This window comes from Lasioglossum baleicum, chromosome 16 (genome assembly GCF_051020765.1).
Source record: "Lasioglossum baleicum chromosome 16, iyLasBale1, whole genome shotgun sequence".
Classification (NCBI taxonomy): Eukaryota; Metazoa; Arthropoda; class Insecta; order Hymenoptera; family Halictidae; genus Lasioglossum; species Lasioglossum baleicum.
The window spans coordinates 5,018,774-5,043,800 of NC_134944.1; the positions used below are offsets into that span (position 1 = coordinate 5,018,774).

Genomic DNA, 25,027 nt, shown 5'->3' on the forward strand with positions numbered 1-25,027 from the left:
TTTATACCCATAGCTATCGTAGTTTCGAAGTAAAAAAATCCCAAAGTTGACCTAACTCCACTCTGTACCTTCTTCGAGAAGAATTATGATCATAACCATAACCGCATGTTATTCCTCCGTGAAAAAATTCGTGGACATTGTTGAAACATATACGAAACTGCCCGGACAAGTTTTATACCCATACCTATCGTGGTTTCATAATAAAAAAATCCTGAAGTTGGAAAAATGAAAGAGCTGGTCAACTTCCCAAATTAAATTTCAATGTTTAATTTTTTCCATGGCGTATTAATTATTCCGAAGTTGATCAGTTAACGTTCCTCTGTTCCAGGCTGTGAACGATCTAGTCACGGAACTGGAGCAAGCGAACATCACGTGCACGGCGACGATCACGTTCGCGGAGAACGATTACAAGGAACAGCTGCGCACTTTAAAAGTAAGACACACCTAAGCTCCATTCAATTTTGCCCCTCGAGTTTGCGAAACATTTCTCTTGTTCGGCGAACTGCGCATAGTTGCGCGCGCGGTTCCTTCGTTCCTGAAGAATTTCACTTGCTAAAACCGTGTGCTTCACACCGGAAAAGAATTCCGAACGAACGGCGCTCGCATTCCGCTTCAACCCTTCCACTGTGCTCACCTAATTGCCACGTTCGTATCGTTTCGATGTACGCGTTGTTAAAAGATAATTGCGAAATTCATCAATTTATATTCGCAGTATAGAGTGGCCCGCAAAAGTGCCGAACGAAATTTATCCAATTCCATTGTAGCGAATTTTCGAGCACGTTTTTGTGGAATATTGTTTGCTCCTCTCGGTCGACAAAGGACTCATCAAATTATATTGGATGAAGTTTTATGTGTACGAACATTTTTGTGGGTCCTTGGGTAAAAATGATGTAACAATTAGATATTATACATTTCTAACAAAGATGGATGGGTCGAATATAAATAGACTGCGGATCTTTATGCAAAGAGAAAGAAGAATACAATTTCTATTTGGCTCCTGTGTGCTGCAATCAATGCGAACATTTTTTAAATTATCCTATTAAGCTGAAACGAACACGTTGATAATTTAAATATCTTTAACATGTCCACTGCTTTAAATTGTACGTGCATAACTGCACATAAATGCATAAAGATCCACAATACTAGCACAATAATAAAATCGAAAATGAGGCCCACAGTCCAAGCCTGGTCCGAAGACCTACTTTGCGACCAAAACGATTTCTGAAAAAGTAGCAGCCATTGCATTAGAGGCCATCAGGTCTTGTCGAGTGTAGAGAATCGAGTTAGCTCATGGCTGCCTTCGTAGGTCTTTCACGGAAGGTTCATAACTAATTACACGTCGGCTCTAATGCGATAAACTTGTACGAAAGACACGACGGTTGCGCGCACCATCGCGGAAAAGGAGGAGACCGATCGCCCCCGCTCAAGAAGACTTTTTATCCTTGTTGCAGGAGTTGGACACTAGAATCATCATCGGGAGTTTCTCCACGAAACTGGCGATACAAATTTTTTGCGAGGTAAGCCGTGAAAAACTTGGAAACTCTTTTTTCGCTATTGGTCCTTTTAGGTTTTGATGCTGGGCGTGCTGGAGAATTTTCCTTTGGGAAAAACGTGCACAGTTTTGTGGATGTGCGATGGTTGCAGAATTGTGTACCTCTGCACAATTGTGAAATTGCACATTTGTAAAGTTGCACGTTTGTGAAATTGCACAGTTGTAAATTAGCACAGTTGTCAAATATCACAGTTGTAAAATAGCACTGTTGTCAAAACTGCACACTTGCACAATTATGAAATTGCACATTTGTGAAGTTGCACGTTTGTGAAATTGCACAGTTGTGAAATTGCACATTTGTAAAATAGCACAGTTGTCAAATAGCACAGTTGTCAAATATCACAGTTGTAAAATAGCACAGTTGTAAAATAGCACAGTTGTCAAAACTGCACACTTGCACAATTGTAAAATTTGTGAAGTTGCACGTTTGTGAAATTGCAAATTTGTGAAATTAGCACAGTTGTCAAATAGCACAGTTGTAAAATAGCACAGTTGTCAAAACTGCACACTTGCACAATTGTAAAATTTGTGAAGTTGCACGTTTGTGAAATTGCAAATTTGTGAAATTGCACAGTTGTGAAATTGCACATTTGTAAAATGGCACAGTTGTCAAATAGCACAGTTGTCAAATATCACAGTTGTAAAATAGCATAGTTGTAAAATAGCACAGTTGTCAAAACTGCACACTTGCACAATTGTGAAATTTGTGAAGTTGCACGTTTGTGAAATTGCAAATTTGTGAAATTGCACAATTGAGAAATGGCATAATTACGAAACTGCACAATTACGAAACTGTAACTGCACACAAGCAAAGTCATGCAATATTACAACCGAAACTCATTGGAGGCAGAATAATTCCACATTTCACAAGTTTGACAACGCGAAGGAATTCGCAAAAAGGTTTAAATAACAGAAAGCAGCAGCATGTTTCAGCCAACGAGTAAACTGACAGAAAACATTCATTTACGAATCGGGTGAAATTTCGTGAAAATCGTAGAGACAAGTTTGAACGACATTTCTCGCGAGTGTGGGTGTGTATCGCACATTTACGATCATCCTGACGAGGGTCGAATTACGAATTTTTACAGCTGATCATAAAATCGTCGAGGACAAACTGCGGCGCTTGTCGTTTCCACGGCGACATTAACGCTGCTGGGAAAAGTATTATTCGTTCATTCCTGTAGTAGACGGCCGTGCGAATATTTTTTGGTGGTTTCGTGTCTCTCGGGTTCGATTAGCAGAAATGCAACGTGGAGGTGCATCCCCGTTTCGATTTCCCCGGCGAAAACCGATGGAACGCAAACACATGGTCGCCGCGGCTTGTGTCCCAGCTAAGCGAATAATGAACATTGTGTCAAAGTAGGACGCGATTTCTCTCTCTCTCTCTATCTCTATCTCTTTCTCTCTCTCTCTCTCTCTCTCTCTAACGCTCCTTGTCTTTTATCATTATTCTCCCCAAGCTAGCTTTACATTTAGAGACCGATGCTTTCGGAGGACCACTCGGCGCGGCGGCTGGTGTATCGGAAAAATTTTTAACCGTCTACTCGTGCCGCATACTAATAACCGTGTAAATTAGGTCGCGCACAATTAAATCATCGAAATAACTCGGCGAAGACGCCTTCGACGTTCCACCGCGAAAATTTCAGCCCTAATTCACTAGTGCTACAAATTAAACCGAAACATGCAAAAACGAAAATCCGTTATTATGCGAGATACCTGCAAATCAATGAAACAAAATAATAAAATATTTTAGAGGAGAATGAACAAAGCGCCATGCGAAAGTAGAATCTTCGAGCTTCCAAATGAGTTCAAGTACATTGCTCTATCATTGTTTTTTACGAGATTATAACAGGTTAAAGATCGTCAATTTCTCGAGTAATCATATATTTTTAAATATTCATTTTAATAATCTAATTGCTAGTAACAATGACCGACGGGCTATTCATCGTGCGTCAACGCAGAGAAAATTTCAGCCCTAATTCCCTCGTGCTGCAAATTAAACGGGAACACGCACAGACGAAAATCCCCTATTATACAAGATACCTAGATACTAATGAAATAAAATAATGAAATGTTTTAGCGGGAAATGAATAATGCGCCATGCGAAAGTAGAATCTTCAAGCTTCCCAAATGAGTGCAAGTTTATTCCTGTACGATTGTTTTTTACGAAATTATAATAGGTTAAAGATCGTCAATTTCTCGAGAATCATATATTTTCAAATATTCATTTTAAATACAGCTGATTAATGATTGACAGGCTATTAATCGTGCGTCAACTCAGCACAATATTCAGATATCGTCACACATTGGTATCGACGAGAGTTTTATTGACTCGCCCTCACCGACATCACGCTGAAACTTTCTGCTATTCGCCGAACAGCAACTCGAGCTAATTTGTTTCGCTGTCGTAGGAACTCGATCGTCGAAAATTAGCCGGCAAATGGAAAAGTTGTTCGGTGACGTCTCCGAACTCTCCGGGATTCGTTGGAATTGCATCAACCTCGCGACTCACGTTTCTAATTTACACTCGCCTCGCTTCCACGGCACATAAATCATCCGTTGTCCCGCAAAAACGTGTCGACACGAAATTACATCGATGGTGCACGGCACACATGCGCTTTTAAAACCATCGTGGCCTCCAAAATTCCCCACACCGAATTCATCTCCGCCCACCATTTCTATCCTGACACCGAAGCGTTATTGTGGTCCTCGGTTAGCCTAAACGCTCGTTACTCGGGGGTGGAACCGCAAACTCAATTTTTATTCGAAACTAGACGTTCAAATATTCAGAGAATTATATTTAACTATCACTTCTTACTGCCAAGATTTAATTTTTATCTAAGGCCTAGACGCCCTGAATATTTATAGAATTATTTTTTGGCTTCTTACTGTCAGGATTTAATTTTTATCCGAAGCCTAAACACCTTGAATTTTTATAGAATTATTTCTTGGCTTCGTACTGTCAGGATTGAATTTTTATCTGAAGCCTGGACACCGTGAATATTTACAGCATTATTTTCTTGGCTTCGCATTAACACAAACTTGAGAATTTCTAACCTACCTTTCATCCCGCGTCTTCCATCTCCTTAATACCAAACTGCAACTGTTCAAAACTTTGAGAACTTCCAAATACTCCCTCACTTCGCATTTCTGTCCAACAACCCCTTCCTAAAAGTATTAATTTAATTTAAAAAATTGTTTAAATCTCCAAACACTCCCTCATTTCACTTCCCCGTTCACGATCCCCATTTAAAATATGAATATCTCTAATTTTGGAGTTTGAAGATATTATTGTAGGATAATAGCTTTGATTAAAAATTAATATGGCTTCTCATTGTCAAGGTTTAATCCCCGTTCAAAGCCCCGATAGCGCGGCCGTCTGCAGAATAATTTTCGCAGACCGATTCTGCCCGGGACACTCGCCGGCGCGGCGTCGAAATATAAATAATATCTCGCTGGCCCCTCGTTTGTCTCTCCCTTTGTTCCTTTTTTTCGCGAACTCTCTGGACGCCTCGTTAGCACTTCATTGGGATAGACAAAAAAATCGCAGATTCGCACGCGACGCGACCTACTATGGCAGACAATTTCTCATCGGACTGGTTGCTGCATTATTATCCGGCCGGAAATAATTAGCGACAGGAGGCAATAAACGCACAGTCGGATCGGCGATATCCGTATCATTCCCGTATTCAAACGATCCTCGTTTCCGCGGTGTTTAATCATCACGAATCGGCTCGGCTTATTGCGTCGATGTTCATCGGGACTTCTTTTCCTCGCGAAACAAGGAGTCGTAAATCGATCGAGAAATACAAACAGCGAGTACGAACGTAAGCTTTTCGAAATCGAGATTTATTCCGGCAGACGCAAAAATTCGAAAGTACCTGTCGTTCCCGAAAAGTTACGGACGACGTGATTATTTTAGTAACGCTCCGGGCGTCAGGCGAGAAATATTCTCATGTTTCACATGCCACTCGGTCGCGAAAAACGTGGTGAATTATTGACATTGTATTTCACACCTATTCCGAGTTTGGTCTGTACCACTTCTTTCTCTCTAGTACCAGTGTATACACGCCTACACTCCACAGAAGGTAGGTGGGGAGGACTTGGAAGTAGGGGTAGGACCCATAAATGGGAGTAGGCTCCTCCTTTGTAGGGGTAGGTTCCGCCTTCGTAGGAGTAATCTCCTCCTTGATGGAGGTAGGCTCCTCCTTCGTAGGGGTAGGCTCCGCCTCTATAGGCGTAGTCGTCCGCGCCTCGCGATCCGCAAGTTCAGGCCCCGCCTACTAATTAACGCTAAGTCTACCGAGCCTTATAAATAACTGGAAAATATTGTCTATTAAAAATGACAACATGTACTTAGACTTGTCCGGTTCTTATTAGAATATTTCCTCTGCTCAAAATATTCAATCGCTCGTCTTTATATAATGTCAACAATTGCGAAATAAAAATGCAAAAACGGATCGTAAATACAATGATTAAATAAGATGACCATTAAATCTTTCTTTCAAGAACAAAACATTCAATTTTCACAAACATTGAATAGACTGCTCGCAGCGTAAACGATGCATTTTGGCAGTACCGAATTCCTGGAGTGCAGGGCCGTAAAGTCAATGGCAAAAATTACGAGAAATTTACAGGGACCGTGTACGTCGGGGAACAGGCTGATCCGTAAATAATACATGCCATTACTTACGGTGTAGCGGCACGCGTCGCTCTATATCTCTTTATTACCACTTTTACTGCGGCCAGCGTCCCAGGCTACAGCAAAGGGACCATGATTTACGGGATCGCGGCGCGGCGCGGCGCTATGAAACAGGCGGGCCACTTCACTCCCGCGCTTTCTGCAAACACTATGCCACGCCGGAAACCGTATCACGTTCCGCGTTCATCGTTTCCACGTCGCGACGACGACGCCCCGTCTTCGCGTACACTGATTCGCGCGACCCAGTTTCCTAACTTTGAGCCGGGGCTCGCATCAATCCCTGGATCCAGCGAGATCCTCTAACTCCACTAAAAAATTCGCTCCATCATTATAACTCGTATAAAATTCTGTTTTGTTGTGTCGGCGATGTGCAGGATGCCTCACACGTGACCTCCAGAATATCTTCTTTACTTTCAACAAAGCAAACAATTCTTTATGTGCATCTGTTGTTTTTTCTCGTAGTTTCCAAGGTCACCGATGTGTTTTTTAAATAAAACTTTGCTCGATTATTATTATCTAAGATCATTGTTGTTGTCGATGTGCAAGGTGTCTTACGTGACCTCCAGAATATCTTCTTTAATTTCAACAAAGCAAACAATTCTTTATGTGCATCTTGAATGGTATCAAGTGGTCAGTATCTCACAAGGGTTGTTTCTTCTCGTAATTTTCAAGGCCATCTTTTTCTTCAACAATTATACATATATTTTCGTGTTGCATCGCTTACCTAATAAACAAAATTCGTTCAAATACGTTCTCTGTGACGAGACCTTCAAACGACCTTGAACTCCGAACACGAAGGTCAAGCTTAAATTCTGGTAGTATCTCATTTCGTGATCGATCCACCCCGATATATTCAATACACTGTTTCGTCGGTGGTACCTGTGTAATTTTCCAGATACCAGGAACATTCTTACGCACATGTTCACCGGAAGATTGCCAGAAGGGAGGAAATCGAATTGTCGTTCCCGGAACAGGCGGGTTTTTTCAAATGGCCGATTAAAGGTGGACTCGAGATATTTGCCCGTTTATTTTCCCAAGCTCCCACTCTCTCTCTCTTCCTCTCCATTTCTCCGGTTCTCTCTGACAATGCTCGTGGAAACAGATAAGGCGAGCTTTAGAATTGGCTGCTCCCTGGAAGCTTCGCGCTTTACGTTTCCTTGAATGTATATATATATATATATATATATATACACATACAATGGCTCCAGGTCGGATAAGTCTTTTATCTGGCCAGGAAAACAGACGAGTTCATTGCCAGTCCCCGAGACAGTACATTTAAAAAAATTCACCTCCTCCACCATATTATTTCTCCATGTTTTCTCTTTCACCGTTGTGTCGCGTGTACACCGTGAAATTAACGCCACGTTGGCCACATTCTCGACGTGCCGTTGCGATACGTCCGTCTGCGAGGATCGATCGTCGAGTGCACTTGCCAACGAAGAAAGTTAATGGGGTCGCACACGTCGCAGTCGAGGCTACTGTGGAAAAAAAATCCCTGGGAATGCAATGCGCATCCGGAGAGGCCCGGGGAAACCCATCGGCATACCGGAAATATTTATGTCGATCCAGTTCGAACGAACGCTCGGCCAACGTATAATGAAAAACACCCCCGGAGGACGCTGAACGTCCCGACACCCCTGGGAGACGTCTTAATAAAATATTAGCCGTGCAAAATAAGTTCGGTGTCTTCCCAGTCGATCGATCCTAACTTTAGTTTACATCATGCTTTATTCGCCACCACACTAATATTGGACATTTTCTGACGAATATTTACCATGTTGCAAATAAAAGTGTAATACAAATTATGCATTAAATATTGTTTTAATATGACCATTTGTTGAACTGATATAAATTCTCGAAGTCAACTTTTCCACCCCTCAGGTGCATGCCCTTGAAACTGATCAAAATGTTTTTATCTTCAGCTTACATCATGCTTTCTTTGCCACTACACTAATATTGGACATTTTTTAACGAAAATTCACCATTTTGTAAATCAAAGTGTAACAGAAATTATGCATTAAATATTGTTTTAATGTGACCATTTGTTGAACTGATATAAATTTTCGAAGTCAACTTTTCCACCCCTCAGGTGCATGCCCTTGAAACTGATCAAGATGTTTTTATCTTCAGTTTACATCATGCTTTCCCTGCCATCCCATTAATATTGCACATTTTTTAACGAAAATTCACCATTATGTAAATCAAAGTGTAGCAAAAAATATGTACTAAATATTTTTTTAGTATAATCATTTGCTAAAATGATAAAAATTCTCAAAGTCAAGTTTTCTATGCCTAAGTGCATGCCTCCCTTAAATAAAAATTTATTGAGGCTCAAAATGGCAATCAACAAATTAATCTGTGCTCATCCAATGCTGCTGTCCACAAAAACACTAAAGTAGCTTACGAAATAAATTGTATAACTATAAACCATTTGTTGAAATGAAAAAATTCTCAAAGTCAACTTTTCCACCCCTCAGGTGCATGCCCTTGAAACTGATCAAGATGTTTTTATCTTCAGTTTACATCATGCTTTCCCTGCCATCCCATTAATATTGCACATTTTTTAACGAAAATTCACCATTATGTAAATCAAAGTGTAGCAAAAAATATGTACTAAATATTTTTTTAGTATAATCATTTGCTAAAATGATAAAAATTCTCAAAGTCAAGTTTTCTATGCCTAAGTGCATGCCTCCCTTAAATAAAAATTTATTGAGGCTCAAAATGGCAATCAACAAATTAATCTGTGCTCATCCAATGCTGCTGTCCACAAAAACACTAAAGTAGCTTACGAAATAAATTGTATAACTATAAACCATTTGTTGAAATGAAAAAATTCTCAAAGTCAACTTTTCCACCCCCTAGGTGTATGCCCCTTAAATAAAAATTAATTGAGACTGATGCATTGACTCTTACGTCAAGAAACAAATTAATCTGTGATCAACCAATGCTGTTTGTCCTCCAAAACCTTAGTCCACCCAAATAATTGGTGAACATCCCCAAAGATTGAGAAAAGCACATAAAATCAGTGTGGTTAAAAATCAACGTCAAGTGTGTGTCTAAAGATTAATGAAACATGTCTGCCATGAATTAGGCGTGGAAGCTGGGGATGCACGGTGGAGATTACGCGTGGATCCTGCCAGGTGACACGATCGACCTGTCAGCGATCCTCGGCGATTGGTGGCAGACTGCTCCAGAGGAATGCACCCACTCGCAGCTGTCACAAGCGTTGAACGGGTTGATCACCGTGAAGAGCCACGGGTCTGCCATAGGGAACGAGATTAGCCCATCAGGGTTGGTAAGTGGCCACTCGAACCGTCCGCCTTTTCGCGATTAAATCGTAGCTTCGACACAGGCACCCCGCGGGAAAAGCTTCTGGTCCGATGAGAGTCTCCTGTCCTTCAATGCAACAATGCGCGCGTTCTTACGCGCTGCGCTGTAAGATGAATAATTCGCGCGATCCTGTCAAAGTAATTGCGCTCCGGTCTCGACAAAGGAATTCGTCAGACTCCCCTAGTGCGCTCCCCCTCTCCCCAGCCCCGGTTGCAATCTCGCGAATGACGCTTGATTAATGTTGCGTCTGATGCCAGTCACAGCGGCGAACGAAGACAAAGCGCCCCCATGCTCTCTTATCTATCGTAATTAGCCCGCGCCATGGTAAAACTGCCGATAATTAACGCGCGGTGGACGCGTGGACTCTTCGGCTCTGATTCTCTCCACGGGAACATGGCGCACCCTAAACGCTAGACGTACAGAACAACGAAGTTCAATCAGTGAAAACAAATTTTTCTAGAAAATTATTTGTGCGCCCATCACATGAATTCTTTCAATTTTTAACGTTAGGAGTACTTCAGATTTTTTTATATTGCAATTAGTGAAACTATGGACATATTCTCTTGAGAAATTTTTGTAAAAATTATAAAGATATCAGATGTTTTAGTTTGTATTTAATGACAATTATAGAAATAGTTTCCTGAGAAATTTTTATAATAAAATAAAAATCCTATGGAGTGTAAATAAATTCAGTCCTGGTATCCTCAACGCTAGAACGACGGAGCCCCTCAAAATGGCGTATATCAAATTTTTTCTTTTTCAATTAGTGAATATATAGAAATATTTTCTGGAGAAATTTTTGAAAAATTATCAAATAAAAATCCTATGGAATCTGAATAAATTCAATCCTGGAGTATCCTTAACGCTAGAGCCCCTCAAAATGATAGATATCAAATTCTTTATTTTTTAATTAGTGAAATTATAGAAATAGTTTCTTGAGAAATTTTTGAGAGATTATAAAACAAAAATCCTGTGGAGTCTAAATAGAGTTCTGGTATTTTTGACGCTAGAGAATTTATTATTTTGCAATTAGTGAAATTATAGAAATACTTTGAAATGCGAATAAATTCAACCCTGTTATTATTGCAAAGGAATATACATCGGGGGTTTCAGTTTCTCTTCTCTGCAAAGATTGTTGATATACATTGCAGTGCGAAGTATTTCACCCCCTGCGTGCACGCGTGAATATTCAGCGCATCCTCGAACGCTCGCAGGGAATTATTCATAGCGTTGTTCGAAAATGCGGAAGGATAAACTGTTCCCTTAGAGAAGGAACGAGCAAAGTTCTGATTCAACTTCACAGAAACGCCGGGAACAAAGTTCAGAATTGTAAGAGAAGCATGACCGATTCCAAGGAACGAGTAGAATGGTCTGCGAACTGTACGACAATTATCAACACGTGATTTCGTCGTTATCTCAATTACTCGAGCGTGTCAATGGTCGATACTGTCGAGCTTGTGCTATCTTCATTCTCCTGTGTACCATAAACCACAATTATACACGACAATGGGAACAATGGAACACTTTAATCTGTATGTTCAAGGGCCCAACTTTCAATGATACAGTTCGCTTTAGAATCTGACCTGTCGCTTCGATTAAACTTGTAGACTATTAGGCAAGATGGCGACGTGATACTCTGCTGAATGGTAAAATCTTCATTTGGAACATTCCAAAGCATTATGCAAGACTAAAGCGTGTGTCATCGTGTTTGTTCACAGGTGAATATCATTTAAGTTGTCGTGGAAGTTGATTGAAGCGTTTCATTGCTTCTTAATTAATTATTAAAGTCGCGAGGTGGAGACTTGTCGTTCTTCCACTGGCCTCCAGGTGGCGCCACGTGTCGCCCAGCAGTAAATCGAGCAGGATCATTGTCCGTATAATTTGTATGTAAATTAAGAAATAATAAATGGATCAAAAATGAGCTGATCGAATCAGTAAGAATGCAAAAATGAATCAATAACGCCAGATCAAAGCAGAAGCAAGAGGAATTGCAAGAAATAGGAACCAAATAGAATGCTATTTTCTTATTAATTTTAACACTTTATCTACCGGAAGCCTATTAATAGGATTTTCAATAATTATTGCTCAATTGTGCTGTACCAGAAGAAAGCATAGAAATTTTCTTTTTCATTGCGATCTTAAATGAAACTATTAGATGACGTTATTGAAGGTTCCACTAAAAAGTGTTTAGCCATGTACCATAGATTTTTCACAATTATGCAATAATCACCGGCCGGTAATTTGTTATTCGATGAGTAATCATATATCGACATCTTGCATTTGAAGTTTTCCTACCATTTTGAATTTCCACTCAATTTTCCTGTAAATGCGTGAAGATCCGCGGTCTAATAATTAGAAATGTGGGTTTCTGATCAATCGGCGCGGCAAATGAGCGGATGACCGGTCGGTTACGGTACGGATGCGATCTTTCTAAGCGCGTTTCCGGCGGTATGATCGCACAGACGCGGCTGAAATTGCGATCCAAGCTCGTGTTTGCTCATCGGAATCACTGATCGAGAATGTAACACGGTCGAGCAACGTCGAAAGCCCGATTCGCCACGCGCGTTTAACGGACAAATTCCATCGAAACCGAAACAGTTTGCAATCCGTCGTGCTCCCGCGCGGACACGAACCGTTATAATTTGTTAATAACAAGACCGAAGACACGTCCGATAAAACGGAATTTATTTCCTCTACTCGTAACAATTGTTCGCCCCGGGGCGAATAGGGGAGAAAGGTGAAGAGAGAAAAAACACCGCCGCCTATTTTCCAAACTACCCCGGTTTTCCAGCCCTCCTCGAGGCAATTTTGCGACTACACAGCGGAAAAAGGATTTATCTTCCTCGCGAGAAACGACCGGCGAAAGGGTTCAGATGCGCCGAGATTGCGAGTCGAGTTTTTTTATTTAATCTTCGAGCCCTTATCAAGGGCCTGGCAAGATTCAGCCGTTTTCAAAGGATCACGACCTTTTACGGCGAAAAGAACCGGCGGAATCGCAGGATTGAAGGTGGGATTTGCTATAGCCCCGAAGAATACACGTTTTCGCAGTTATTTGCTCGCTCACTTCACTGCAAAAATTGATACGTGCTCGTTGAATATCTACCCTTTCTCACCCTTACACGGTCATTACGAGATCGCGGATTTTTTTGCGCATTTTATGCAAACCAGTGAACATATGAAAATGATTAAAAGAGGAAACGAATTTTTATTAAGCCTCTAGCTCCCGGAATTGATGTAGATAATTTTTATTTTCCACAAAAATCCACGTTTTGCAAGTTTCGTGTTCTTGTGAACAAATGGAAAAATGATTAAGAATGGAATGATCGTCTAGTTCATTAATTGAAATATTTTTTCCACGCAGACCAGTAGCAAGTTCACTGCGGAATTGGCCAGAAGAGGTGTCACTGTTTCGAAATTTGCTGCACAAACGTACGACGCTGTATGGGCCATGGCGAAAGGGCTCGAGAAGACAGAAGCCCTTTTGAACAAAGAGAACGCGTCCATCGCGCAGTATACTCACAAAAGGAAGGACATCGCAACAAGACTGCTGGACCAGATGAGGCTTCTTCGCTTTATCGGAGTGTCGGTGAGTAGGCCAGACAATGGCTCACTGTCGGGAATGGGAGCGGAACGACAGGAAACGTGTCTGCCAACGATCTCTTCGCTGTCGTGGTAGTTCTCGATCCCTTTGGAGAATTGCGATAACCTTGTGGGAAATATTTTAACGTTTACCTCGAATTTTTAAGTTCCCTTTGACCCTTCTTATCTCTGCTACACTTCGCCTCTCGAGCGTAGTTCATCTGAAAAATCAATATTGAAGACATGATGAAATTTTAAAACGTGTTCCAGTACAAATTTTTATACGTTTAAGGGCTTAAATTGATGCTGAAAGTTCGCACTTGATGATAGGGTAATACACTTTTAAACAGAAATTCGAAATCATGTTGGAGAATCGAGAATTAGTGATCTATAGCCAAGAATGAAATCACTCGATTTTAGCGGTTGCTTTACATAAATTTTCAGATGTGTTCCCGTAGGAATTTTCATACGTTTGAGGGCTTAAATTCAAGCTGAAAGTTCGCACTTGATGATAGGGTATTTTACTTTTAAACAGAAATACGAAATCATATAGGAAAAGAATTAGTGATCTATAGCCCAGAATGAACTCACTCGATTCTATGGGTTGCTTTACATAAATTTTCAGATGTGTTCCCGTAGGAATTTTCATTCGTTTGAGGGCTTAAATTGAAGCTGAAAGTTCGCACTTGATGGTAGAGAACTTTACTTTTAAACAGAAATACGAAATCATATAGGAAAATCAAGAATTAATGATCTATAGCTCAGAATGAAATCACTCGGTTTCAGGGGTTGCTTTACATAAGTTTTAAGATGTGTTGCTGTAGTAATTTTGAAACTTTCGAGAGCTTAAATTGAAGCTGAAAGTACGCACTTTATGATAGGGTACTTTATATTTAAACAGAAATACGAAATCATATAGGAAAATCAAGAATTAATGACCTATTATAACCCAGAGTGAAATCAATAGATTTTAAGGGTTGCTTTAAATAAATTTAAAAATATGTGGTCGTAGTAATTATTAAACCTTTGAGAGCTTAAATTGAAGCTGAAAGTTCGCACTTTATGATAGGGTATATTTAAATAGAAATATAAAATCAAATATGAAAATCAAGAATTAATGATCCATAGCCCAAAATGAAATCACTTGATTTTAGGGGTTGTTTCACATAAATTTTAAAATGTGTTCCGGTAGGAATTTTTAAACTCTTGAGAGCTTAAATTGAAGCTGTAAGTTCGCACTTTATGATAGGATAGTTTATATTTAAACAGAAATTTGTAATTATGTTGAAAAATCAAGAATTAGGGATGTATAACCCAGAATGAAATCACTCGATTTTAGGGGTTGCTTTAGATAAATTTTAAAATGTGTTCCGGTAGGAATATTTAAACGTTTGAGGCCCCAAATAGAACCTAGAAGACGGTACTTTACGATGAAAAAAACGACATTAACCCTTCGTTTTGAACAAAGTCTTTCCATAGTAATTATTGCTTGCAGGGACCAGTTTCGTTCGACGGAGCGGACCGGGTCGGCATCACGTCGTTCTTCCAGATGTACGGTGAGTAAAGTTTACATTGTTGCGCCAGGGAAAACACAGGGTTGCACTAGGTTGCCCCCGACAATAGGCAACCCGTAAGAACCGGTGCATGAAAGAGGCGAACACAGAGAAGCGCTGACACAATCGAGAGCACACTCTCGCCGCGACGACAACATGCGAGTTGCGAACACCTCGCAATCACAGCGGACTGACACGTTTTAACGGTGAGATGAGCCCATTTACGGAATTCCCATTGTTGTCTGTCCGGTCGACGATATGATTCCAACCGGTGCACGATAGCTCGCCAACGTTTCTCGTAATCAATTCCGCTGCCTAAGTGCGTCGGACGCGATTGCTCGAATTATACGTAGCCGCTGACCGTTGCGCACACAGTTTCGTGCTTTGCGAATCGGATACGTATTCGGATCGAAGCGAATTGGACGGTTTCATTTTGCGGGTACCATAAACGGGCGAATTCGTTCTCTTCTCACGATCTTCATTCTACCATCGTGTGGCCTGCGGCTCCATTTTTCTTCGGCGTCTCGAAAGCTGCACGTCAAGGTAGACTGAAATTGATACCCTTTTTCATTCTTCGCGGTAAAAAGATACACTTGAAAAATTGATAAATGAACCGGGTACACGGATCTAGAAGAGTACATCGTCTGGAAGAACTGGCCCGCTGATTTCCGCCATTTATAACCGAGAATATACTAGAACAGTGTTATTTCAAACTGAATTCAATTTATAATGATAAAGTCAACTTCGCAGTGTTAGGAAAAGCCGAGACGGATTTATTAACAAAATTGGGCACATGGATATTCTGTCTGTTCAATCTGTCTTCTTCTTGCAATCTGTCGGCGATCGTAATTTTACAATTCTTCTGTTATTTCTGGTTTTCTACTTTTATAAAAGCTGTATGTATATTGGGTTGGCTGTTAATACGGGATGTCTCGAAATTCCTTCAACAATTCCTTCAACATCCGGAAATGGAAGATTCCTGGATCATTTGAAGCAACATTTTCCTTTGCAAAATGGCGTCCGCGGCTTTGTTAAGGAGTTATTAACGAAAAACACGGACCAATCTGAGCGCGACCTAGATTATTCTCTGTTTTCCGTTAATAACTCCTTATCAAAGCCGCGGACACCATTTTTGCAAAGGAAAATCTTGCTTCGAATGATCTCACGAATGCTGAAGGAATTTTGAGACACTCTGTATACACACATACATACATATTAATTTCCATTAATATATAATACATTACTATACACATTAATATACATACATACACCGTTCGTACTTCAACTCTATGGTTCGGCCGAAGTGAAACAAACACGTATGTATCTCCACTGTTAATAACAGCGTTTCTTGCGGTCGATAGATGTACATTGTATGACGTACGAATGTCCACAAACAGAAAATTACACTGGGAAAAATGTTTGCATCGTCGTTCGGTCGGAATTAATGAAAAATATTATTGAAGTCGATGGAACCCTGTTCGACAACATCGGGAAAACACGCAATGTAAAATGAGAGTTCACGTGGACACAGTAAGTTGAACATTTGGGGTCTCGAGCCGTGGAAATGACCGGCGAGAAGCTTCGCGTTCGCGCGGTGGAACAACTGGCACCGCGCGTCAGAGTCCGATTGGATCGGCCATGCACGACGCTCTCTGTCCCCGGGATCGTTCAAACACGAGACAATTAAACCAACGGCGCACTTAGCCTGCCGTGAATTCGGTATGTGTTTACGGCAGAGCGGGAGCGTAATTAACGCTGCAACAAGAAACAGACCGGTGACCAGTCAAACGGAGTTATGACGGGAGAAACTCGGCCGCAACCGCCCGTCACGGAAACAATTAATTTTCCCACGCCGAAAAGAAAACGGTCGCGACCTATCGTCCGCAGTCCGTTTGGGAGGAACTGAATCGAGAACTCTGGACGCTTGCAAAATTGTTAAGGAGCATTTTTTAATAATATTGTATAAATAGGAATAATTTTTGAGGGTGGACGAATTTTAGTTGTCTCAAAAAAATTTAGAGGAGGGAATTATGAGTGGGTTCTTCTATTGAAATCGAAGCTCCGCCCACTTAGGCCAAGCCACGCCTATTTAGACCAAAATTACACCTACTTCTGCCAAGCCACGCCTACTTAGACAATCTCCTGTCTGCGAAAACAGAAAAACACAGTAACACAGCAGCTTCCAGAGCTGGATTCTCAAAGGATGTCAAATGTAGACAACTCATGGTAAAGGATTGCTCCCTCTGGCCCCGCCCAGCCTTCGCACACTTACTCCTCCCCTAGATATGAAGATAAATAGTCCCCTGTCTCCATCAAAAGCCACTTTCTCTTCGACGATATTTTCCCCCAAAAAGCACTTGCCCCGCCCTCTTCTAAATCGTGAAACCAAGATTTTCGAAATACAGTAGCATTTTCTATCAAGACTCCCGAGAGATCCTCCAACGCGGAAAGAGGTCGAAAATACGTAAGAAAAAATACAGAAAAAGACCGTTGGGCGGGCAAGGGGGCGTGGAGGAGAGACGCTGGGAGGAGTAATGAGTCTCGGTCGTAATTTCTACGGCGCGACTCGCTCGGGCTTTCCAACAGATTGATTTTCGATCGTGCCGAGGGCACAATGATCCGTGTAACCATCAGGGAAGAGCGCTCGTTTCCGGCGCCCGCGAATTAAACGGATTCGAATCTGGAGACTGAGAAGGCTGCGAGTGCCATCGACACCGATGCATCGAGGTCGCGCGCCGGAAAAGGAGCCTAATTCCCGGAGGAGCTCCTCGAGGCTGTCGTTACGAGACTGACCGAATTATGCGTCGTTAGCGGGTGTCTCTGAAAAATATTTTGTTGGTCGCACGACGCAGTTACGGCCCTGGGATAGGGATGCAGCATCTATCTGCACTCTTCGCTCCGCTCTCCCTTGGTTTGTCATTAATTATTCATCGACTTCTTACCGACATCCGACGAACAGAGGACGGCAAACATCTTCGGCCACAGCGTTCGCACGAGGCTTTCGACTCTCGAACGAGCCAGCCGCACGGAAAGCCGCACACAACCGACCGATCGAGGGTCCTTCGAGCTCTTTCCAAGTCGAATTTCCCACGATCAGTGTCGCGCGAGTCCTTCGCCCAACGAGCTTCCACGACATCGATCGAACATGCTACCAGTCTCGACGATAAATTGAAAGTAGCTTCGAATTTCTTGCTCCCTCTAAATTTCCAGTTTCCCAGCTCCTCCCCAGCGACCCGAAAAATGCCGGCGCACCTCCCACGGAGTTTCCGCACCGCTCCACAGTGCTGCGATCAATGCTCATTATTGCATAATTTAGTTTCTATTTCTTGCAATCGGTGCGGACAATTTTTACTACCACGTTTTTATTAGCTCGCTTTCTTGTCTGTTTGTCTGTTCGGTACAAATTTTGCAATTGATTTTAAACTAACTTCCCAATCAGAGACTCGAAATTTTAAACATAACTCAGAACTGGGTGACAATGTTTAAAATAATTTTTTAAAAAAGCCTATGCGTTTAGGAGATACAAAGTATTAAATTTAACCGTTACACCTAATATAGTTCATCTAAAATAGTTCACCTAAGTCACTAACGATTTTATTGCACTGCAAATTACATGAACTGCTACTCTCTACACTGCTTATTATTATCTTGCGCCCCACGTTTTTCGTTTTAAATCTTAGAAGTATTTTCATAGCTATTCAAAATTCACAATCACAAATTTTCAAGACTATCTGTATGGGGTTAGGAACCTGTTTTTGGGGCTAGGAAAAATTGTTTTATACTGTTTAGTCCGTTTTCTAAACATGATATTCTTGTTAAAAATTTATTTTATACTTTTAGTCCGTTTAAAAACGTGGTATTTCTTAAAAATTTCTTTTTATCTTGCATGAAGATCCGCAGTCAGGTAATCATATAGAGACGGTTTTGTGCAGCCAGCACCTCGAATCGCATCGCTGTGCGCTCGGAACTGCATCGTCACAGTTCTAGGTGCTCTTAGCCAGCCAGCAGCTCGGTTTCTTCGTTTATTCTCGGCGCTGTCAGTTTTGTAAGCAGTTACGATCGTACCGCTGGGAAATCGCTGTATGTGTCGTTCGCGAGAGGATCGAAGATTGGGGTGGGACAAGAAGATTTCGCGAAACATTTCTGCGGGATTCGAAAGTCGCGAGAAGCTACTGCAAGCGAAATAGAGGTGTCCCGAGAGGATTGACAGGGGCCTGACATTCTCACCCAATTCCGACGGCTAGACGACGAGCGCGTTCGTCCGCGTTCTCCTCGACGGCTCGGCTCGTTAACCTTGCACGAGCCTCGAAGAAGCAGCTCCTTTTCCTGGCCCCGTGTTCACAGCATCGATTTCAGATAAAGTCAACGAACTGGCACGAATTTCCGCCAGCGATAGCTAACGTTGCTCCACAAAGAACCCTCGGCGGTGGCCACGCTCTGGGACAAATTGGATACCATCAACCGTTTGCTTCTTTACCTCTCTCCTCTCTGTGTCCCTGTGTTTTCCTTTTTTCTCCCCTTTCTTCGCGATCCTCTCTCTGTCTCGTCCGCTTTTTATTCCACTTTACTTCCTCGCCCGCACCCTTTCATCCATCTAACCAGACGACAGTCCAGATCCCGCGGCTGTAATCCATCAAATCCCGCGAACGGATAACAGCCACATCGGCGCGAGCCTCGGATTTAACTTTCGAGCATAATCTACAGCCGACAGGGAAAAGCCTCGCTGATGTTCCCGCGCCGATTTCCCAGCAAATCGGCAGCGAGACTTTCCGATGCGACGCCAGATCGATCGCGAATCGAATGCACCATCCTGGGGTGAGAGGATATTTTGCGCGACTGCGAATGCTTAGCTTTCTTTGGACGCAACGCTCCATGCACAGCTTACCGGAGACGCGGGAAAACTAGCCTATTTTATTCAATCGTGGTTTACTTCGGAGGCAGAAACGACGAGAATTAAATTAACAGAGAAATTGGATGAGTTCATATTTAAAATTGTATTTACTATTCAGGTTAGCTGGATTATTGACTTTTTCTCGATGTGGCACGATGTTTGGACAATATTTATTCTAAGGCTAAAGAATCCACATCAATTTTTCAATCTGAGGAAGATTTGATCATGAAAATTAATTTTTTAATGTTTTTAATGAGTCCAAGTTCAGTGTTCTACGATTATTTTTTACATAATTACAACGGGTTACACATCGCCATATGTACTTGGTTCCGAAAGATATTCGGGTATTTCTTGTTTGCGGAAAATGTTTGATGATGTTTGAGCAGCTGTAACTCCGTGAAAAAAAATCGCAGGAACATGAACTTGGATTTATTTTGAAGATTGAAGCCTCTATTTTTACATGCTGTTACTAATTTGTCCGTAAAAAATTTTTGCACGATGTGACGGATGGTGAAATGAGGACACTAAAATTTGCAAGTTTTAGAAAATGATTAACGAACTTTAACCCGTTGTAATTTTGTACAAAATAATCATAGAGCAATAAACTTGGATTCATCAACGAGACAAGAATTAAATTGATCATGAAAATGTATTTGAAATATATAAAACAAGAATCGTTTGACCATGGCAGAGGGTCTGCGAGGGTGTATTGTTGCCTGTATACTTTAATTTAAAAACACCGTCTCTTCCGCGATATATGATTATTGTATCGCCTTTCCGAACAATTCAATTTCTGACACACGCCCCGGAGCACTTTGCTCGATTGGTCGTTCACGTCTCCGCTTTATCGTCTCTGTTGTAGTTAATGAATAATTACAACACGGTCGAAAGTCGCCGTTCCTCTAATCGATCGAGCTCCTTCGCCGGTTGAAAAATATTATTCATTTTTACGCGTCCCTCTCGAGGTAAGCTGGCCAATTCCGTCGGACAGTTCTGTATTCGGCGCGACACGGTCTCGCGCTTTTCCGGTGGAAAACTTTTCCCAGAGCCTGTTGCGACTCGGTCCAGAGGAACGGGTACTTTCTCAATTTGTGTTATCAAGTTATCTCTTTTTGCGGACGGTCGCGACGCTGCCGATAGAACTTTTTTCCCGTCGAGAGTTTGTTTTCCGGCGTCATTAGCCGCCGGGACGCTTCCCGTGACTAATCGGCCCCGACCGGACAAGACAATTAGCACAGAAAATTGTTTCCAATCGAAGAAACCCTCGATTCATTCTGCTCGGGCAACTAGAACCGGCACCGTAATTCGGTTTTCGAATTTCCCGCCAGCGCGAGTCTCCTCGTATTTATTTCCTAGCACCTTGTACAACGAGGTGAAGTTAATTAGTGGGAAGCACTGGGAATTCTTTTTAAAAATCTGTTCACCTTGTTTAACTCCTTCTTTGTGAGAGGACCCAGCAGTAGGCTCCTCCTTCGTGGGAGGAGTCGTCAGCGGCTCGCAACAATTCCTGTAACAATAAAAAAATTTTACTTTGTTTTATATTTCACCTCTCCATTTTTCTATAAATGCATAAAATCTGCTAATAATTATTCACATTGCAGACTCTTTACCATTTTAATACTTTCGCTACTTTTACAAATTGAGGAATAGTTTGATACATCTTTCTCTATCTTCTTCGACTTTTATGCATACAGTGGTTTCTCGACCCCTTTAATAAATTCATTTATATTCTGTAACATTTTTAATTCAACGTTATCAATCTGGTAAAATTGTACAGTGTTCCAAGAAGCTCGCAATTAAATTAAAGGGATCGATCTCGGGAATTTTGGTGCACCACGCCGAAACGCGGAGATCCTAAAGTCTGCCCGGCAATCAACGTAATGCCTGCATTTGAATAACAATACTCGTTTCGTTTCACGCTGGTTCGGTAGAATGCTATTTCCGAGAGCTGGAAATAAAACAGGCCGTCCGATGGTCTTTGAGAGTTCGCGTCCGCGAGAAATGCAGTTCTATACATCGCAGCCTGGTGAATCTTTAAGCTCCGCTATTTCCAGCATGACGAATAGTAGAACCAACATATATTTCATACTTTAACGGAGGCCCCTCCCGAGAATCGTATTATTTCCGCCTTGAGAGTGAACGAGATCCCGCATCGCCGACGCGATTCTTCACCGTCAACATTCGCGGATGCATTTTTGCGCTTTCTCTGCCGACGGATAACGCGAAACTATCTTCTAACCCTCGCGGAAGTCTCAGAAATTGGAGAAAAGAGCGCCGCGATGTTTCAGCCGCTCTAAACTTTTATTTGGCAACTTCTCGCGTGGCTCGTGTTCCGAAAGAATTTGCTTTCGCACGAAATTGAATTTAAATAAGTGACCCTTCTCCGAAATTAAATTTCGGAAATGTTATTCCTATAAAATTGGATTTCTCGTAGAAATTATTCCGCCAAAATTAAATTTCGTGAATGTTATTCCTATAAAATTGGATTTCGTAAAAATTATTATAAAAGTGAATTTGACAAAAAGTATTCCCGTAGAACTGAATTTCGTAAAGATTATTCCTTCAAAATTAGATTTCATAAAAATTAGATTTCATAAATTTAATCACAGCATTTAATTTCGAGTCTATTCATTAAAAACAAGATGACTGAACACGTCAAACCAATTTGCAAACCGTGAAGAATCTTACAAACTAATAAATCAACGTGCATTTTCAAGAAACTGCCTAATTAAAGATCGCAAAGTGCACCCAGAATCGCAGCGATTAATCTGAAAGAAGCACTAGAAAGAATTGAGAAGAGAGGTGATCTCTTCTCGGGAAAGAGGAGAGTTGTACGACTTCTTTTGTGGGAGTATTGGAAAAATGACTGAAAGGGTCACGGGTAGAATTTCCAACCGCCAATGATGGTTCCATTACGTTCAGATTATGAAATTTCTGAGCGATTAGTGTTCCGAGCGGAAACGGGATCGAGCTGGCCGGTAACAGTAGTTCCGGACGAGAATTGATGCGTTAACTTATCCGATCATTTAAGTTGTCGGGTGCAGTTCATTCTGCTCGGCGAGTGGAAGAAGTCTTCAAGTTTTCCAATTGCAGATCACGTGGTCAGGCGGATAGCGGTTTTCAGACCGGAGGATGGAAAGCTGATAATGAATTGTCCAGGGTGCGCGACGACGAAGTGGCCGGGCGGGCAGCCTCCCGCGGCGCGGAGGGTTTTCCGGTATGTATATAGAGATTTTGCGATACAATTCGTCATGTAGAATGACTCCCACTGCCGGTGCAGTGATCCGCCCACTACGAATGTACCAGTGCGTCGATCCGCCCACTAGTAGTGCAACGGTCCGCCCACTACCAATTCCCCTCTATCCGTTCCCCCACTACCAGTGCACCATGCTCCTTTCCCTACTACCAGTGTACCGGTTCCCCCATCATCGGTGCACCAATTCCCCCACTAGCAATGCACCCATTCCCCACTACCTGCGCCCCCGCTATCGATGCATCGATCCTCCCACTGCCTTTGCACCAGTCCGCCCACTACCAATGTACCAGTGCGTAGATCCGCCCACTACCAATGTACCAGTGCATTGGTTCGCCCACTAATAGTGCACCGGTCCGCCCACTACAAGTGTATCGGTCCGCCCACTACCATTTCCCCTCTATCCGTTCCCCCACTACCAGTGCACCATGCTCCTTTTCCTACTACCAGTGTACCGGTTCCCCCATCATCGGTGCACCAATTCCCCCACTAGCTGCGCCCCCACTATCGATGCATCGATCCTCCCACTACCTTTGCACCGGTCCGCCCACTTCCAGTTCCCCACTACCGGCTATCCCACTAACAGTGCACCAATTTCTCCACTACGACTGCACCAGTTCCCCCGCTATTAACAATTTCATATTCCCCCAACCTCCTCCTACACTCCACAGGGGTTTGGGAGGACCCAGGAATTGTGGGAGGAGCCGCCTGCCTTAAATACACCCTTAAGGCTTAAGGAGCATTCTCAATGTATTTTTCCGAAGACCATCATCAGCTTTCCAAATAAAATGGATTTCCACCCTATGCAATAATTGGCCTTTAAACAGCGTTGATCAGCCCCTCAAGAATTAATGACCCTTCTTGACGGATTTTTTCCGAGACCACCACCTCACTTCCAGATAAAATGATACATTTCCCCCAAACCCATTCAAAGGCAATTTCAATCCGGTTCAATAATTGGCCCTTAAACAGCCTCGAAACGGCTCCCAGGATTAAACGCGGAAGCCCTAATGCCTACATACCGTTCGAAAAGCTAACACGCTAACGCCGAACATACCGGAAACAGCATGATAAAGGAAGGCGGATGGGTACAAGGCGAGAGATAGAGCCGGGCAGAAGCTTTGAATTTCCTCTCTCTCTCTCTCTCTCTCTCTCTCTCTTTCCCGCTGCATGGACGGAGAGGGAACACGGGCCAATTAAGGATCCGCAGGTTTTCTCGTAACGTTAGACGTTCCTTCTAACCGCCATTAAAGGGCTTATTAGGATTCAACGGGAGGGCCCATTAAAAGACTCGTTCTCCGCGCAGGTTAAGGGTGGTCACCGTTGCACCTGCAGCTTTCCTCGTGGTCACCTGCATCGCCAGCGTCGGCGTCACTCTCGCACTTGCATTCCTCGCGTTCAATCTACATTTCCGCAGGCACAAGTAAGTCTTGATTAACTGATTACCCGGGGAAATTGGCCAGTTATTCTGCACAGCGCACCGATGAAACGACATTATTCTGTTCCTCCGCAGAAGCATCAAACTTTCCAGCCCCAGGCTCAACAATATGGCCGCCGTGGGATGCGGTCTGGTTTATGGGGCTGTCATACTCCTCGGCCTGGATCATGCCACTCTGCCGGACAGCGATGACTATTACCCCGCCGTCTGTACAGTGAGCACTCTCTTTTATACGAGAACAACGTGCGGGAAATTTCCTTGTGAAAAATAGCTATTTTAGTTTCACGTTTCCTTAAAGTCACCAAGTCGAAACTTTGGAGAGATTTTTAGCACAGTTTTGGGAATTTGCAGGGATTTTTCTCAGGCTTGTGTTCGCTCTTATTGAACATATCGAGAATTAAAAATTTTATTTTGGAAATTACTTTCTAATAATTAGATTGTGAGAAATGGAAAGTTTTTCAAATGTCCTCTTTTCCTTAAAATATTTTTGATAATTCGAAAAATTTACCATTCTATATTAAATAATAATAGTAGGATTGTTCCTGAGGATGCAGTTAAAATTTCTAGACTGGACACGTGATTTTATAATAATTAAATTGTTAGAAATGGTAACTATTCCAAATGTCCACTTTCCATAAAAAATATTGTCCACATATTTTTAACAGTTCAAAAAGATTACCATTTTCAACTTGCCATTTCGATTTTATATTAAATGATAACAGGATT

At 42.1% G+C, this 25,027-nt stretch overlaps 1 protein-coding gene across 8 annotated transcripts in view; it reads left to right on the top strand.

Annotated features, from left to right (window-relative positions):
* Positions 1-25,027, top strand: part of Gaba-b-r3 (gamma-aminobutyric acid type B receptor subunit 3) — a 69,721-nt gene that overhangs the window by 31,736 nt on the left and 12,958 nt on the right. For 6 of the 8 annotated variants that reach the window (XM_076441601.1, XM_076441599.1, XM_076441596.1 and 3 more), the window contains 8 exons: positions 329-433; positions 1,452-1,517; positions 9,349-9,552; positions 12,949-13,173; positions 14,662-14,722; positions 22,704-22,827; positions 24,170-24,286; positions 24,377-24,515. In XM_076441601.1, the coding sequence (XP_076297716.1) occupies positions 329-433; positions 1,452-1,517; positions 9,349-9,552; positions 12,949-13,173; positions 14,662-14,722; positions 22,704-22,827; positions 24,170-24,286; positions 24,377-24,515 (1,041 nt within the window). The remainder of the gene's footprint in view (positions 1-328; positions 434-1,451; positions 1,518-9,348; positions 9,553-12,948; positions 13,174-14,661; positions 14,723-22,703; positions 22,828-24,169; positions 24,287-24,376; positions 24,516-25,027) is intronic. The other 2 variants (XM_076441600.1, XM_076441602.1) reach the window with 2 other exon arrangements.